The 18,320-nt window shown below is 44.7% G+C and overlaps 1 protein-coding gene across 5 annotated transcripts in view; it reads left to right on the top strand.

Annotated features, from left to right (window-relative positions):
• RALGAPA1 (Ral GTPase activating protein catalytic subunit alpha 1) overlaps positions 1-18,320 on the top strand; it is a 448,263-nt gene that overhangs the window by 249,803 nt on the left and 180,140 nt on the right. For all 5 annotated transcript variants that reach the window (XM_073554214.1, XM_073554210.1, XM_073554212.1 and 2 more), the window contains one exon: positions 6,618-6,801. In XM_073554214.1, coding sequence (XP_073410315.1) covers positions 6,618-6,801 — 184 coding nt within the window. The remainder of the gene's footprint in view (positions 1-6,617; positions 6,802-18,320) is intronic.

Below are 18,320 nucleotides of genomic sequence, written 5' to 3' on the forward strand. Positions count from 1 at the left end.
GTATAGGCCTTGTTATTGAATATGATCCTTGTTCTTGAATAGACTAATGTAAGTTGTATTACAATTGGTTACTTTTGAGGATCTCACTCTACAACGCCACCCCGACTTTGTCTCTGACATCTTTTCCTTAGTCTACCTGTACATAGAAATTATCCCCTTTGACAAATAGTTTGGCTTTTTGAACTTGTTCACTCCTGTCAAATGTGATGCCCCAATGGTATTGTGGTATCGGTAGAGATTAGGGTTTTCTATAGGACTTATAGGGTGAGCAGGGACGCCAATTTGCGTTCAAGCTAGGGTGCCAACCTCCGCAGTAAGGCAGGTGTGTTGTGAGTTCATTTTCCCCTTCACCATTGAGGTCTGATGAACTCCCTCTTCTGGTGAAGGAAGGTAGGCTGATTACCAAGCACCTGAGCAGGATGATGGTGACTGGAATTGCTGACTGGATATAAGGCAGCCGACGCCCTTCTGCCTTGCTGGTGATTTCCCTGAGGGATTCTAGGAGACCAGTCTGATTCCTGCTCCTCAAAAGCTAAGTTTTCTGCTCTGCTTTTTGCATTTGTGTTTTGGTTTTGTTTTGCCTTGTTTTTCTGGATTTCTGCCATTCCCTGCTGGGGTGAGCTGAATTCCTTTTTGCTCTGTCTTCAGAAAATACCTGTGTACTGATATAGTCTTTTTGAAGCCTAGCGTCTTCAGGGCTTTTTTCCCTATCAGTCCGTTGGCTCTTGTTTTGATAGGGTTTTGGTGGATTGCAGACAGCAGCTTTTCTATCCTGTCCTATTTAGTTAGCTTTGGCCCCATCATTTGCTCAGCCTATCTTTCTATCTGTTTGAGTGTTTTTTCATCTTGCTTCACCGTCATTATATGTTGGGGGCTGCCTATTGCTTTGGGGTCTGCTCTGGGGCAGTTTAGATTTCCCTTTCTGTCTTTAGGCTATTTAGTTCTTCGGCTGTGATCGAAGGGTCTAGGGCACCGTAGGAACCCCCAACGGCTACTGCTAGTTGTTGTTGATAGGTTCAGGGGTCTGCAATCCGATAGCTGCCAACTTCTCTGGTTTTCTGGACTTAGCTAGTATTTCTGTTTTTGCCTCTGGTGACTCATTCATAACACCGGTGCGACTGTAGGATGGTTATAGGGCGAGTGATGGTCTGTACCTGTGTTTGTTCACTTTGGTTATCAACACAATAATTGGTTACTGTACCTCATCATAGTTCGGCCAGAATTTTGACTTTCTCTATCGCTTCATTGGGGGACACAGGAAAAAATAGGTAACACAGATGAAGAAAGGATTAGACAGGCTCAGAGACGGCGCAGCATCAAGGTCCTCTAATTCATCACATTTATAGCGGTGTATCTATTTCCCTCCTCCTCTTCCTGACTTCAGGGGCTAGCTCTGCCCCCTCCTCTTGGCTTCACCGCACGGGGTTTTCTGCCTCTTTGCTCCGGCGGTTAGCTCCACCCCTCTTTCCGGGGTCAGTGAGTGGGCTTTTTCAGTTACGTCCCCTCCTTTTTTTTCTCTGCATTACAGCAGCTGTCCGCGTTTTGACACTGCCGGCCCTCCTCTTCCTCTCTGCAGTTGCCATTTTCTGGCATCAGGACCCGGAAGGTTGCTTATCTCTGCAGGACCGGCATCTTCTCCTGCAATCGCCCTGCTTGCCTCCCAGACTACAGCCAGCAGTTCCTTTCAGCAGACCCTAGTGTCCACTCTTGATAGGTTGCCACTTCCTGCCTTTGCTAGCGGATGACAACTCACCAGCTGTGCTTACCACCGGCTGTAAGAGGTCTAGGCAGGAGCGTCTTTCTAGGTCCTCCTCCCGCTCTAGCTCTCCTCCTGGTCTTTCCCAGGAGACTACTTTCCGGTCCTCCCCTGAGTCAGGCAATGAGTTTCCGGACACACTGTCAGAGGATGATTCTGACCTGGCCTCTGATATGAGAGACATGGTCCAGAGCATCATTGTGGTGGTCAATCAGACCTTTAACATTACGGCTACTGCTACGGAACCTGCAGAACAGGGTTTTGTTTAGTCTGTCGAGACGAGCTCCCAAGTCTTTGCCACACACAGAAAATTTGAGGAGGTACTTTCCAGGGAACAGGAAAAACCGACCTGATTCTTCCAAAGAGGGAAGCGCCTCGGCATCCTATAGCCCTTCGCCCACGGCGAATTGGACATCTTCTCCAACTGTGGACCCTTCAGTTTCCGGACTGTCCAACAAACACGGTCCTCCCGAATGGATCATCCTCAAAGACTCCAATGACAGGATCATAGAGTCTTTTGCTAAGTCTGCCTTTGAAGCGGCCGCTTGTACATTGTGTCCGGCTTTTGCCACCACCTGGGCGTCAAAGTCCATAGCTGCATGGGCTAAACAACTCCGAAAGGGCGTTCTTTCTGGAGCCCGACTGGAGGAATTGGCCGACCTCGCGGACCAGATTTCTCATGCAGGGAAGTACATGGTATCCACCTCCCTGGACGCCACTTCATGCGCGGCTCAGGCATCCAGCAATATTGTGGCCATCTGGTGGACTATTTGGCTTAAGTTATGGCAAGCAGACTTATCTTCAGAAAAGTCCCTTACCAGCTTGAGTTTCCAGGGTTCCCGTCTATTTGGCTCCAAGTTCGACCAAATTATTAAGGAGGCCACCGGATGGACGAGCTCCTCCTTCCTCAGTCCAAACTGAGCTCCCTCCTTCCTCAGTCCAAACCTCGCCAGCCTCCTCTGAGGCATAAGTTTCGGCCTTTTTGCTGTTTCTCTGTGACAGGATTTTTTCCGCCAAGAGAGGCCACCCCTCCTGGCGTCCCCGTAGCATGCAGTGTAGATCCACCAGGCCTAGACCTGGCTTATCTTCCTCTGCCTGACTCATCTCGAGATTCCAGGGAATCTCCCAGGCTGGTCGACCGTCTCCGGTTTTTCAGAGATTTCTGGCTCGCCTCGGTGGAGGACGCATGGGTCTGGGAGGTTGTATCCTCAGGATACAAAATAGATTCAATTTTGCGGCCCCAAGATCAATTCTTCAAAAAATGCTTCTCTGGTTTGACCCATCCTAGATCTAAAGTTACTGAACAAAAGGGTCCGCCTAAGACATTACAGAATGGAGTCCCTTCGTTCGGTAATTGCGTCCATGGAGTCGCAGTAGTTCCTGTGCTCCATAGACAATCCAGGACGCCAATCTCCATGTCCCTATCTTCCCATGGAATGAGAGATTACTGTGTTTTGCGATGCGGCAGGACTAATTTCAGTTCGTCGTCCTGCCATTCGGGCTTGCAACAGCTCCTAGGGTTTTCACAAAAATCATGTCACCGATAATGGCTATTTTGCAAATCAAATGTCTAGTGCTCATCCCGTTCCTCGACAACCTTCTCATCAAGGCTCCATCCTTTTATCAGGCCCAGGAAAGTCTGTCCATCGTTCCAGACACCCTGTCTCCATTTGGATGGCTAATCAACAGGGCAAAGTCTTGCCTTGTCCTGACTCAGCATCTAAATTTTCTAGGCATACTGTTCAACATCTGCCAGACAAGGGTTTTTCTTCCCAAATAGAAGAGAGCAAGCCTTCAGCAGGTGATTCGCTCTCTACAGGGCCCTTGGTTTCCATCTTTCCACTCGGCCATGGTGGTCCTGGGAAGGATGGTGGCAGAATCTGAAGTGATTCCTTTTGCGCAATTTCATTCAAGACCACTTCAACAGGCCATCCTATCTCAGTGGAACAAGTCTGTTCTCTCTCTGGATCGTCCAGTTCGGCTCTCTTCCCTAGTCAAACGATCTCTCAATTGGTGGTTATCATCCCGTCTCATCTTCCAGGGTCGGTCCTTCCTTCCCGTTCACTGGCAGGTGGTGATGAGAGATGCCAGCCTTCTCAGCTGGGTTGTGGTCTTTTGCCACCTGACCGTACAGGGATGTTGGTCAGCAGAGAAATCTATTCATTTCTTCATCTGTGTTACCTATGGTTGCTGTATCCTCCAATGAAGGCTCTGAGAAACAGATTTTACGGTGAGTAACCAAAAATTCTGTTTTTGTCTGGTTGGCATTATATGTAATTCGTAATTCTAGTTTGTTTGGATTTTTAATATTTGTTGATTAAAACTTAATATTGCCTCTTCAGAAAGAGGACTTTTACTCTACAGCACCACCTATTGGCAGCAGCGATCCTACAAGTCACAATCAACCCTTTAATGAGTCTTGTAATATGACTTAGGATAACAGCCAAATCAGAATCTCAATTTGCAGACATGGTGTTTCAAGCTATTGGCTCTCGTCAGTGCAAAGTATGAGATCTGATTTGGCTAGGTGAGGCTCTGGACGGAGGTCTAAGGGGTAAGGTTTCTCCTTGTGGAGAGTGACATGCCAGCTCTGGCTTGTCAAGCTCGAAACACCGTGTCTGCAAATTGAGATTCTGATTTGGCTGTTATCCTAAGTCATATTACAAGACTCGTTAAAGGGTTGGTTGCAACTTGTAGGATCGCTACTACCAATAGGTGGTGCTGTAGAGTAAAAGTCCTCTTTCTTTCTGAAGAGGCAATATGCATATTATTTTCCCAGAGGAGCATTGCACGGCGTATAAGCCTCCTTACCTTGACAAGCCAGAGCTGGCATGTCACCACAAGGAGAAACCTTAGACCTAAAATTTTTAAGATATTTCTTTATTCTGATGAGCTTTGCTTTCACTAATCCCACTAATATAAAGTTTGTAAGCTTAAAACAGAAAAGGTCTTGTCTTAGCAACTGCACCCCTCCGAGACGTAGGACAAACCTTCTAGACTTTGCATTCAGCCGTTCTGCTTTTTCGTTTTAGCAATCAGTGGGGTTCTTGGCACCTGGAATCCCAGTGATCAAAACTTTGGAAAATGAGAAACGTTTTCTAACCTATTCTCTAAATCCCTAGTACATGTACATTGGATTTAGGGTGTGCGTGGACCCATGCATGTGGTATACAGCCGACACTTGCCTCTAATTGCTGCAGAGTTTTGCCACTTACATGTTTAAGGGTAAGTTCACACTGGGCGTTTTTGCTGCTTTTTGTCTGCAGCAAAACCTGATTTCTTGGCAGGAAATAAGCTGCGGCAAAAACACATGAAATTGGCTTTAGAGTGGTGTATATTATAGCTGACAGTCTGCAATGCATATGATGGCTCATAGCTCTGATTATGGCCAATTTTCCCAAAAATGGTTGTGTCACTACTTCGACAACCCATGATCCAATCGCAGCTTGCCATGAAAGCGTGAAGTCAACCAAAGGTCAGGTCCACTACAATACATGAGTATCGCATTGCATTAGACCAACAATCAGACCTCTGAAAGCTCAAGCTCTGTATAAATCTGGCTTCACTGTACTCATACTTCAACTTATCCTGCAAAAACAACAAGCCCTCACTCATCTAATAATGGAAAAATAGAGGTTTTAGAAGTTAAATGTTGCTCCTGGTCTGAGCACTGCCGTGTACCCTAAAAGGAGTGTATGACACATATAGGGTATTGCCGGACTTGGGAGAAAGAACATAAATCTGCTATTTTGATATTAACCATCTTAAAGGTGAAACATTTTTGCCTAAATTTACAATGTAGTTTTTCATTTTTACACATCCCAATGGTAGAGAAAGTGGCGAAACACCGATGGGGTAAAAATGCTCATTACTCCCTTACCTGAATTCCAGGGCTTTCAGCGGCATGTAAATAGCACTATTGCCCTTGCCCAAATGCATCAATGACCCCTGACGTTAACGTAAGGGATCGAGAGGCCGTCATACTTCAGCTGCATTGATATCAGAATCGTCTGATTTGGAGTACAGATGATGGCAGTGACCGGTCAGCAGCGGTCTCCTCCTCTGAGGGTTAGGCTTGTCTCCCCAGAGTTAGATCAAGGTCAAACGACATTAAGAGAAATCATCTGCTTTTTATCCAAAAAAACTATAAGCTCATCTTTACGAGCCTTTCATGAGACACAGGTTCTGACCCATCACTGCCATTATTTGTACTCCAAATGAGTACGCTCTGTTATCAGTGCAGCTGAAGGCAGGCAAATAGAAAATTGTTAAATGTTGAAATGCCATGAAAGGTCTTTTATGACCATATGGACAGTACAATATGTGAAATAAATGAAAAATAAATACACAAATAAAAAAGAAGGAAAAAAATAAGTAAAAAAAAACTGCTGCCACAACAATAATTGTTAGGGAATGGGGAACAACATACAACTGTATTTCATTAGTCATAAAACAGACATGGGAAAAACAGACGTGTATTTCCTATATTTTCCCACTGATATTGGGGGTAAAAAAATAAAATAAAATGGAAAGTATGAAAGCAACCTAATAAATAGGTCCCATGTGTCACAAAAAAGGTGCAAAAATTATTTGGGTATGTGAACGGGAAAAAGAAAATTACAGTTCTTTTTAAACTGCATTTATGGGTGTTTCCAATATAGCAGTGTAGAGCCATCACTTCCAGTCTCTATGGCTGATTACTGTGAGCTTGCTTCTGTACTAAGCCCCTTTGCTCCACAGTGTCATTCATACTAGTTGGATGCATATTGATTTTTGCACGGTTAATCACTGAAGTTACCCCTTTTTGTGGGGGCTCTCAGATCGCATGATCTTTTAATTGTTTTCTGTGATCTACTTGCAGATCCTGCATGACTGTATCTATGGGTCGCAGCACTTCAGCAATCCGCGCTACTTTCCCTTAAACCTCTCAGATCTGGCATCTGAAGACTATGATCCCTTTTTGCAGCTGGAATGCCTGAAGGAACCAGAACCGCTCCATTCCCCAGATTCAGAGCGTTCCACCAAACTACAGCCTGTCACTGAGGGTAGGTACCCCTGAAAAATGCCTTGTGTCACACCAACACACTTCCACACAAGTTCATTCATTTTAATGGGAATCTGTCAGCAGATTTTGGCCATGTAATCCAAAAGGATCATGATGTAGTGGCCGAGACTGTGATTCCAATGATGTCACTTACTGGGCCGCTTGCGGCAGATCTCAGAATGCTGAGCCCTGTATAGCCACTCCTACATCCCTGATTGACAGCTTTCTGTGTGTACACTGGCAGAAAGCTGCCAATCCGTGGTCGGACCAGGAGGCACGAGACGCCTAGTCCTGTTGTCATAATCTCTAAAACACTGATTTTATTGAAATAACCCACTTTGCAGTAAGTGACACACCGCTGGAATCAGGGTCTCTGCCCCTACATCGTCCTGCTCTCAGATTACACAGAAAAACATGCTGACACATTTCCTTTCAGTTGCCTTTCCTGAGCGGTTTTTATATTTTTGACTGCTACCGTTTCTTTGTTAAGGCCGGGGTCACACTGGCGATTAAATCGGACGAATGCAAAGCGATAAAAAATCTCATTGCATTCATCCCAATGTTATTCTATGGGGCAGCTCCCATCATGCGATTTTTGATCGGATCCGATCCTCGGACCGAAACAATCGCAGCATGCTGCGATTGTCACCGATTTTCGGATCGGATTCGACAATACAAGTCTATGGGGGCGAGAAAAAATGGGACTAAAAACGGACCAGATGTGTGACTTGAGAAAAAATCGCACCCGGTGTCCTTTAGCAAAAGCCGGCAATTCTTCAAATACAGTAAAATCACAGAGACCGGGGGCGTGGCTATGGCAGCGACGGAGTAGGACGCACGCGGTGGAAGCTCCTGCCATCCTGACAAAATCCGGTCGGCAGACTCTTAACCTCGCGGCACACTCACCCATTTTTTAACCCCTCTGGACTCGGGGTTGCTCCTGGACCCCCGCGGGAGAGCGGGGCTGGACTCTTGGGAGCCAGCGGCTCTGGAAGCCTGGGCGGCTGGCGGGGCCTGCAGGGAGCGGCGGCCATCTTGGAGGCGTGCGCTCTGCTGAAGAGAGACGTGGCGCCGAGTTTCATCACTGCAGCGCTGAGGGAGCAGGACGGTGAGCTAAAAATTTAACTATTTGTGAGGGACAAGCGGTGTGAGCCCTGGAAAATTGGGCCCCGTGTCCCCGTCCTTACCATATTGCCTGCCCTGCGCCATAACTATTGGGGCCTGGAACCCTCCCTGGCTGTGGCCCCTGTGAGAGTCACTCCCTGGGCTGTGGGGGCCCTTGCTTGCCGCCTGGGGCTGAACACTGCCTCCTTGTGAGAGGCTGCGGGTCTGTGCTGTGCCTGGGTCCCTGCAATCACCCTCTGTGCATAATACACTGTCTGCCACATTAATTTGGAGACCCCAAAGTGCACGGTCTCTGCCATCCGGCTGTGCCCTATTGCCTTTAAAATGAGTCGTTCCAAAGGGTCCGGAACGGCTGCAGAAAAGCTAAATGAATATGCCAGGATAGACCATGCTGAAGGTTCTAGATCTACAAAAAATAACCCCCCACAAGTTCAGCGTAAGAGCCACCCCCCTGAAGGTGGAGAGGAGTGTGAGCAGGGGGAATTAACCCTTAAGCAGGCGTCTGAACAACTCATGCAGGCCATCTCCTTGACCAGGACGTCTCTGACTGGGAAGATAGAGGACGTATATAATGAAGTGGGACGCCTCCGGCAAGATATGCAAGCCATGAAGGGCCGCATTACGGAGGTGGAGACGCGGGTATCCCAGGTGGAGGACACCATCACACCCATGGAGGCTAAACTAACGAAAGTGGCGGGTTCCATGAATGCGTGGAGGCAAAAAGCAGATGACCTGGAAAATAGGATGCGTCGAAATAACATCCGAATTATTGACCTGCCAGAGCGATCGGAGGGACAACATCCGGAGCAATTCCTAGAAGACTGGCTTAAAACCACTTTGGGCGACGAATTCTCCTCGATTTTTGCGGTGGAGAGGGCCCACAGAGTCCCTACTAGGCCTCTCCTTCCAGGAGCCCCGCCTAGACCCTTTCTGGCGCGCATTCTCAACTGCAGGGATAGAGACGTGGTTTTACGACTGGCACGGCAAAAGAGCCCTATCAACTTCAACAATGCCACGATCTCGATCTTCCCGGATTTCTCTGCGGAACTCCAGAAACAACAGGCGCAGTTTATGGAGGTCAAAAGACATCTGCGGGAGAGGAACATTGTGTACTCGATGATTTACCTGGCCCGGCTCCGGGTGGTCCACGGGGGTTCTACTTCGTTTTTTACAGATCCGGCGGAGGCGGCGGAGTGGCTGCGATCCCATGGAGAGTCTGCCGAAAAGGAATCCTAATGCATCTTTAGTCAGTTGGTATTTTTCTATTAACCGACTGATTGGAGCTACACTTGGAAGCGTCCAAGATACCAACAATACCGGACACTGGACTCAGTGATGGTATCCCCTTGTTTGTTCCGTGATGGGAGTACAGGACTCTACTCCCATGTTGTTCGTTGTTTATTTACTTTGTTTTTTTTCCGTAGAGGTTTTTGGTATTTTTTCTTAGGTTGTAACCGCAGTCGACAACAATTTCAGTCTATAGGTGATGTCTCTAAATTTTGCCCGGGTAATACCATGCACCATGTTCAGAGTAGCAAAGTATGGGGTCGGAGTTAATATGTATGACATGGAACGTGAGGGGAATAAAAACACCTCGAAAAAAGATCAAGGTCTTTTCACAGGTCAGACATTATCGCCCTCACATTGTGGCCTTGGTGGAGACGCACCTGACTAGGGATACGGTACGGTGCGTGCAAAAGCCCTGGGTACAATGGTCTGCCCATACATTCCACACCAGCTATTCCAGAGGGGTCTCTCTGTTGGTACATAAAGACGTCAGATGGGAGGTGGGGGAAACTCGAAGGGACCCTGAGGGTCATTTTGTTTTTGTCCACGCAGTGGTGAACACCAGGAAATATGTAGTCCTATGTATTTATAACCCTCCTCCGGCTCGTATATCCATCTTGCAGAAAGCAATGAGCTTTGCCCTTAACTACCCAGACGCAGATGTTATTTGTATGGGCGAATTTAATATGGTTATGAACAACCGCCTGGATAAATTGAGGCTGGATGATGTAGCGACCGGGGGGTCCTCCCCAACGTCTACAACCCCGTTGTCATCATTTATAGAGGGTGGCAGGTGGCTGGATTTGTGGAGGATGCGTCACCCTGAGTTAAGGGAGTACACTTGTCACTCATCCACCAAACGCTCTCTATCACGCCTAGACTATATATTCGGTTCTGGCGGTCTAGCAATGTGGGTGGCTGATATAGAACAAGGCAGTAGAGGGATCTCAGACCATGGCCCGGTCGTCCTTAAACTCAAATATGGACAAGTAAACAATGGGATAGCTTGGAAGTTAAATCCATTCTGGTTAAAACTGATGGGATCTCCGGACAGAACGATTGATCAGTTGAATTGCTTCATCGCGTCCCACCTGGAGCCCCAGGATATTAATTTTTTCTGGGATGCCCTTAAGGCATACCTGAGGGGCTGTTTGTCCTCCACGATCTCTTATATTAAGCGGGTTACCGCGGGGAAAGATGACGAGGTGGAGCAACAACTGAAAGACGCGGAGGCAGCATATATATCTAGCCAGACCAGCGGGAACAGGAGTGAGTGGCTGGCTGCCCAGAGGTTATATACTCAGCACATGGACACTAAATCTAAGCATAAATTGTTTTTTACTCGTCAATCCTATTTTGAATTGGGGAACCAAACGGGCACATTTTTGGCCTACCTGGTGCGCCAACATAACACCTCTAATATGATTTTGCAAATTCGCAAGGTAGACGGTACACTGGTGTCTTCGACCGAGGATATTCTCGGCTGTTTTCAGGATTACTACAGGTCACTATATAAATCTAAAAGTGACTTTGATACTTTAGGGTGCTTAGACTGTTTGTCAGATATATCATTTCCCACATTAGATCCTGAGCAGTGGGCCCTTATGGACGCTGAGTTTACTCCAGTGGAGATAGATAACGCTATGACAGATATGGCTTCTGGGAAGGCCCCTGGACCTGATGGGTTACCTATTGAATTATATAGGAAGTACCGGGATATATTGACGCCACTCCTAGTAAAGGTCTATCGGGGAATATGGGAGGGGAATTCTATGCCTGAGTCCTTTTACGGGGCTAATATCATAGTGCTTTGGAAGGAGGGGAAGGACCCTTTAGAATGTGGATCCTATCGTCCCATTTTATTAGTGAATGTGGACTATAAAATTTTTACCAAGATTCTAGCTACTAGGCTGAATTCCATTATATTGAATCTCATACATCCAGATCAAACGGGCTTTATGCCGGGCAAAAGCACTTCCATTAACATCAGAAGAGTCCAGTCAATAGTCCAATATAGCTCCTTGGTACCAGACAACAGATGGGCACTGGCATCGTTAGATGCTGCCAAGGCTTTTGACTCTCTTGAATGGCCTTTCCTTTCTGCATGTTTGCAGAGGTATGGCTTTGGCAATCAATTTATTACATGGATCAAAATGTTATACATGAAACCTAAGGCCCGTATTTTAATAAATAATTCTATATCTGAATCTTTCATGTTGCATAGGGGAACCTGCCAGGGTTGCCCTTTTTCCCCGGCTCTCTTCGCTCTTGCGATTGAGGCACTAGCAATACGTGTAAGGTCCTTCCCCAATATCCGAGGTATAGATATAGCAGGTTGGGTAGACACCATTGGCCTATATGCTGATGACATGGTGATATTCTTGAATAATGTGGAAGAAACTTTGCCGCAGGTGATATCCCTTATAGATAAATCTAGTAAATATTCAGGTTTACATATAAATTGGGAAAAATCTGCCCTGTTACCCCTTTCCCATGCTCCGATTCCCCAGCTAGAGGATCTCTCCCCGCTGCCTATTGTATCTAGTTTTAAATATTTGGGCATCTACATCTCTAATAATAGTACACTTGATTTACAACTTAATGTCCACCCGTTGCTGGACCTGGTTAAAGCGAAATTTGCATCTTGGAGTAGGCTCCCATTATCTGTGGCTGGACGCATTAACCTGATTAAAATGGTATTACTCCCTAAATTTGGCTACTCGCTCCAGCACAGTGCGGTAGCGGTGCCCAAGTCCTTTTTTGTTAATCTTAATTCTCTGGTCACGTCCTTTATTTGGGGGAAAACTAGGCCTAAACTTAAATTGTCCACTTTACAAAGACCAAAGAAGGGAGGTGGGGCGGCGCTGCCAGATTTTTTCCTGTACTACTTAGCTGGGCAGGCTAAAGCTTTAAATAAATAGATGTCGGGTAACTGCCTCCCTAATTCTGAAAGCCACCTGCTTCACGCTGCACAAGCGGATTGCCCATTGGGTTTCCTTGAGTTGGAAAAAACTAATGCTCCACGTCTGCTGCCCCTGCTCTGGCTGGCACGATCAATATGGAGGCAAATCAAGAATGTAATAGGGTTTAGGGGTGTTGTGGTTGAAATGCCCCTGTGGAGTAATAACTATTTTTCGGAGCTACTGAATCACCCATCCGCTGTTTTTTGGGCTCAGCATGGCGTTTCTTCAGTGGGAGACTTGTATGACCAGGGGACCTTAAAGTCTTTTGAACAGTTACAAGCCGCGCATGATATTCCAAGATCTCAATTTTTTCGCTATCTGCAGCTGAGGTCGGCTCTTCAGTCACATATGAGGGATGGGGGTGTGGACCGTACTATTTCGTCTTTACCTCTGATAGGAATTCTTAACTCGCAGGGTCCCCAGGGTCTCATATCCTCCTTGTACACATATATGCTGTCAGTAGGGGCAGAATCGGCCATAAGCTCTACATGGATGAAGTGGGAACGTCTCATCCCTGATGCGCAAAGAGAGGATTGGGAGGAGATTCTGGAGTCTCCGATTGGAGTATCACCATCTATCAATAACAGAATGATACAAATGTATATAATAAATCAATCATATTTGACTCCGTTGCGACTTTTTAGGATGGGTCAGCTTCAATCATCAGAATGTTTGCGATGTCACACGCCAGATGCTGATTTTATCCATATGGTGTGGCAATGTCCCATTATCCTACACTATTGGAAAGAGGTCACCACACTACTGACGTCCTTGATGCAGGCCCCTGTCCCTCTAGAGCCATTGATTTGCTTGTTTGGGGTATGGGAGGAGGAGATCTGGGATCGACATGCTGGGGTCTTCTTGCGCGAGACGCTGTTTATGGCGGGGAAAGTGCTGGCACTGAGGTGGATGGGGGGCTCAGATCCTTCCTTTAGATTTTGGATCAAGTTGGTGAATTCGGTTGTTCCATATGAGCGCACGTTATATCACAATAGGGGATGCCCGGGGAAGTTTGAGAAGATCTGGGAGAGGTGGAATTCCTCTCACCTTACTCTACAAAACTGAGACATCACGCACGACACAACGTGATCTAGGCTGCGGAAATAGTAGATGTTAGTTGAGATAGTGGTACATGTAGTTTAGGAGTTCTAGTTAGCTCTTACTGTTACATGACAAGGTTTGTGAAATTTAAATTAAAGTGATATATGTATGGGGAAACACAAACAGTTATCCTTTAACCCCTTCACCCCCAAGGGTGGTTTGCACGTTCATGACCGGGCCAATTTTTACAATTCTGACCATTGTACCTTTATGAGGTCATAACTCTGGAACGCTTCCATGGATCCCGGTGACTCTGACATTGTTTTCTCGTGACATATTGTACTTCATGTTAGTGGTAAAATTTCATTCAAATAACTTGCGTTTATTTGTGCGAAAAACGGAAATTTGGCGAAAATTTTGAAAATTTCGCAATTTTCCAACTTTGAATTTTTATGCCCTTAAATCACAGAGATACGGCACACAAAAAACTTGATAAGTAACATTTCCCACATGTTTACTTTACATCAGCACAATTTTGGAACCAAAATTTTTTTTTGTTAGGAAGTTATAAGGGTTAAAAGTTGACCAGCGATTTCTCATTTTTACAACACCATTTTATTTTTAGGACCACATCACATTTGAAGCCACTTTGAGGGGTCTATATGATAGAAAATACCCAAAAGTGACACCATTCTAAAAACTGCACCCCTTAAGGTGCTCAAAACCACATTCAAGAAGTTTATTAACCCTTTAGGTGCGTCACAGGAATTTTTTTGAATATTTAAAAAAAAATGAACATCTAACTTTTTTTCATAAAAAAAATAATTCAGGTTCAATTTTTTTTATTTTACCAAGGGTAACAGGAGAAATTGGACTGCAAAAGTTATTGTGCAATTTGTCCTGAGTACGCAGATACCTGATATGTAGGGGGGAACGACTGTTTCGGCGCATGGCAGAGCTCAGAATGGAAGGAGCGCCGTTTGACTTTTTCAATGCAAAATTGGCTGGAATTCAGATTGGACGCCATGTCACGTTTGGAGAGTCCCTGATGTACCTAAACAGTGGAAACCCCCTACAAGTGACCCCATTTTGGAAACTAGACCCCCCAAGGAACTTATCTAGATATGTGGTGAGAACTTTGAACCCACAAGGGCTTTACAAAAGTTTATAACGTACAGCGGTACAATTAAAAAATCATATTTTTTCCACAAAAATGATCTTTTCACCCCAATTTTTATTTTCCCAAGGCTAACAGGACCCTAAAAGTTATTGTGCAATTTGTCCTGAGTACGCTGATACCCCACATGTGGGGGTAAACCACTATTTGGGCGCATGGCAGAGCTCGGAAGGGAAGCAGCGCCATTTGACGTTTTTGGCTGGAATTGAGATCGGACACCATGTCGCGTTTGGAAAACTCCTGATGTACCAAAACAGTGGAAACCCCCACAAATGACACCATTTTGGAAACTAGACCCCCTAAGGAACTTATCTAGATGTGTGGTGAGCACTTTGACCCCCCCAGTGCTTCACAGAAGTTTATAATGCCCGGGCGTGAAAATAAAAAATTCGTATTTTTTCCACAAACATGATCTTTTAGTCACCATTTTTTTATTTTCCCAAGGGTACCAGGAGAAATTGGACCCCAAAAGTTGTTGTCCAATTTGTCCTGAGTATGCTGATACCCCATATGTGGGAGAAAACTACTGTATGGGCACACGTCGGGGCTCGGAAGGGAAGTAGTGACGTTTTGGAATGCAGACTTTGATGGAATGGTCTGCGGGTGTCATGTGCGTTTGGAGAGCCCCTGATGTACCTAAACTATTGAAACTCCCCACAAGTGACCCCATTTTGGACACTAGACCCCCCACGGAACTTATCTAGATGTGTGGTGAGCACTTTGAACCCCCAAGTGCTTCACAGAAGTTTATAACACTCGGACGTGAAGATAAAAAAATCATTTTTTTCCACAAAAATGATATTTTTGCCCCCAATTTTTTATTTTCCTAAGGGTAACAGGAGAAATTGGACCCCAAAAATTGTTTTGCAATTTGTCCTGAGTAGGCTGATACCCTACATGTGGGGGTAAAAGACTGTTTGGGCGCATGGCAGAGCTTGGAAGGGAAGGAGCACCATTTGACTTTTTCAACTCAAATTGGCTGGAATTGAGATCAGACGCCATGTTGCATTTGGAGAGCCCCTGATGTGCCCAAACAGTGGAAACCCCCAATTCTAACTCCAACCCGAACCCCAACATGCCCCTAGCCCTAACCCTAGCCCTAACCCTAGCCCTAACCCTACCCCAACACACCCCTAGCCCTAACCCTAGCCCTAACCCTAATGGAAAAATGGAAATAAATACATTTTTTTTATTTTATTATTTTTCCCTAACTAAGGGGGTGATAACGGGGGGTTTGATTTACTATTTATGGCGGTTTTTATTTTTGGCAGCTGTCGCACGCTAAAAGACGCTTTTTATTGTAAAAATAGTTTTTGCATCACCACATATTGAGAGCTATAATTTTTCTGTATTTTGACCCACCGGGTCATGTGAGGTCTTATTTTTTGCGGGACGAGTTGACGTTTTTATTGGTACCATTTTCGGGCACGTGAAATTTTTTGATCGCTTTTTATTCCGATTTTTGGGACGCAGAATGAAGAAAAACCAGCGTTTCATGAATTTCTTTTGGGGGGGTGCGTTTACACCGTTCCGCGTGCGGTAAAATTGATAAAGCAGTTTTATTCTTCGGGTAAGTACGGTTACAGCGATACCTCATTTAGGTCGTTTTTTTATGTTTTTGTCAGTTTTATGCAATGAAAACTATTTTATATAAAAAATAATTATTTTTGCATCGCTTTATTCTGCGAGCTATAACTTTTTTATTTTTCCGCTGATGATGCTGTGTGGTGGCTCGTTTTTTGCGGGACAAGATGACGTTTTCAGCAGTACCATGGATATTTATATGCGTCTTTTTGATCGCGCGTTATTACACTTTTTGTGTAATGATAATACAGTATACTGGTTTATTTGTGAGAGTGTGCAATTTCTTTGTATTCTGTTATCACAACACATTGTGTATGATGTGCATTCTTTGTACCCTGGTATTTAATAAACGAATTTAAAAAAAAAAAATCACAGAGACCGGTTAAATAAAGAATGAATAGATCTAGACACACATATATATATATATATATATATATATATATATTATACATGTCATAGAGACACATTAATATATATATTACAAATTCATACAGTTCTTCATTGCAGAATAGCCGCAGAAACATTTGCCGGCTTTTGTATAATTAGTCTCCTGCCCGACATGAAATGACACATGGTTTACACATAGTTAACCATTTCATTTCATGTTTTTTTTGTTAGGTCTATCACTATTAATTAGATGAGGGTTTGTGGATACAGTTTTGGACTTGTAGGGGTTAATTTAAGGGGTTAATTTGTTAATTACGGGGACTCCCTGCAGCCTCAGTGACGTCAGCAGGAGTCCCTGCAATTTCATACAACGAATTAACCCCTTAAATTAACCCCTACAAGTCCAAAATTGCATCCACAAATTCTGGACCGTGAAGAAGGCGGGTTCTACCGCTGAAACGCGTAGTCGTATCTGCACGACTTTCCTGTGTTATTGCTGTTTTGAACTGCTTGGACCATTGCATTTTAATGGATTTATTGGAATCCTGGATTGCTCACGTTATTGCTGGACTTTGCTTTGTCGTTGTTCACATATATATATATATTGGATCTATTAATTCGTTTGTGTGCGGAAACCTGTCATTGGGCTCCATTATATGTCCATTTAGCTACCCTGCAAGAAAATCTCGCCAGACGGATGTCAAACAGATCCTTACATGCGATTAAAATTGCATCAATTAAGAAAAATCGCATAAAAAACGGATCACTGGTGAAGATACTTTTGTGTGATTTCGGACCGTTAAAATGGGACCGATTTTTTATTCGTTGTGTGTGACTCCAGCCTAAAGATGGATATCTGGAAACCATAATGTGGCACCATGAGGATGCATGCAAAAAGTAGGGATTTCTGTAGAAGATTTTGTTGCTTTTTTATGCATAATAGGTGGCTGAGCGAATGACTGCAGAAAACACAGAAAGAACTCCGATGTAGAAATATCCCTTTAAACCCCCTTTACACAGAATCTTTACTGGAGGTGCACACCGCAGTAACAACAGGGTGCCCCTCTGGTTTGCGAGCTTCCTCTCCCATACGTGGACCAAGGTAATGTTATCCGCTAGCCATAGATTGAAGATAACTGATCGTTGGGTTTCTGATTTCTACTGGTCTTATGAAAGGGCATCATGTGAATGGAGCGGGGATTGAGCATGTACACCTCCATTGCATTCAGGCTCTAGGAAACTTGCGGACATAGCCAAGCGCAGTAAGTGTTCGACATCTGCTCCGCAGCCACCGTTCTTGGGATCCCAGCAGTCGCCCCCCCAGTAATCAATAAGCTATCCCCTATTCGATAGTGGATGAAATCTGTGAATAATTTGCTGTATAGGATTTTACTGTTGATAAGAAACTGAAAAATTTGCAGCAAATCTTTTACAAGTGATCCCATTCGGCTGCTGAAGTTTCTGCACCCTAAGTTTAATGATGACACTTCTAAAAATTGCCGTTATATATTCCTCTATTAGTGCAGAATAATGCTAATATGTGTCATTTGAAGAATTTTGCATCTTGACACGTTTTTATTTCTTAACCCCTTAACTCCCGAGGGTGGTTTGCACGTTCATGACCGGGCCAATTTTTACAATTCTGACCACTGTCCCTTTATGAGATAATAACTCTGGAACGCTTCCATGGATCCTGGTGATTCTGACATTGTTTTCTCATGACATATTGTACTTCATGTTAGTGGTAAAATTTCATTCATATAACTTGCATTTATTTGTGAAAAAAACAGAAATTTGGCAGAAATGTTGAAAATTTCGCAATTTTCCAACTTTGAATTTTTATGCCCTTAAATCAGAGATGCGGCACACAAAAAACTTAATAAGTAACATTTCCCACATGTTTACTTTACATCAGCACAATTTTGGAACCCAAATTTTTTTTCTTAGGAAGTTATA

This window comes from Dendrobates tinctorius, unplaced genomic scaffold (genome assembly GCF_039654945.1).
Source record: "Dendrobates tinctorius isolate UK_male_01 unplaced genomic scaffold, ASM3965494v1 ptg000208l, whole genome shotgun sequence".
Classification (NCBI taxonomy): domain Eukaryota; kingdom Metazoa; phylum Chordata; class Amphibia; order Anura; family Dendrobatidae; genus Dendrobates; species Dendrobates tinctorius.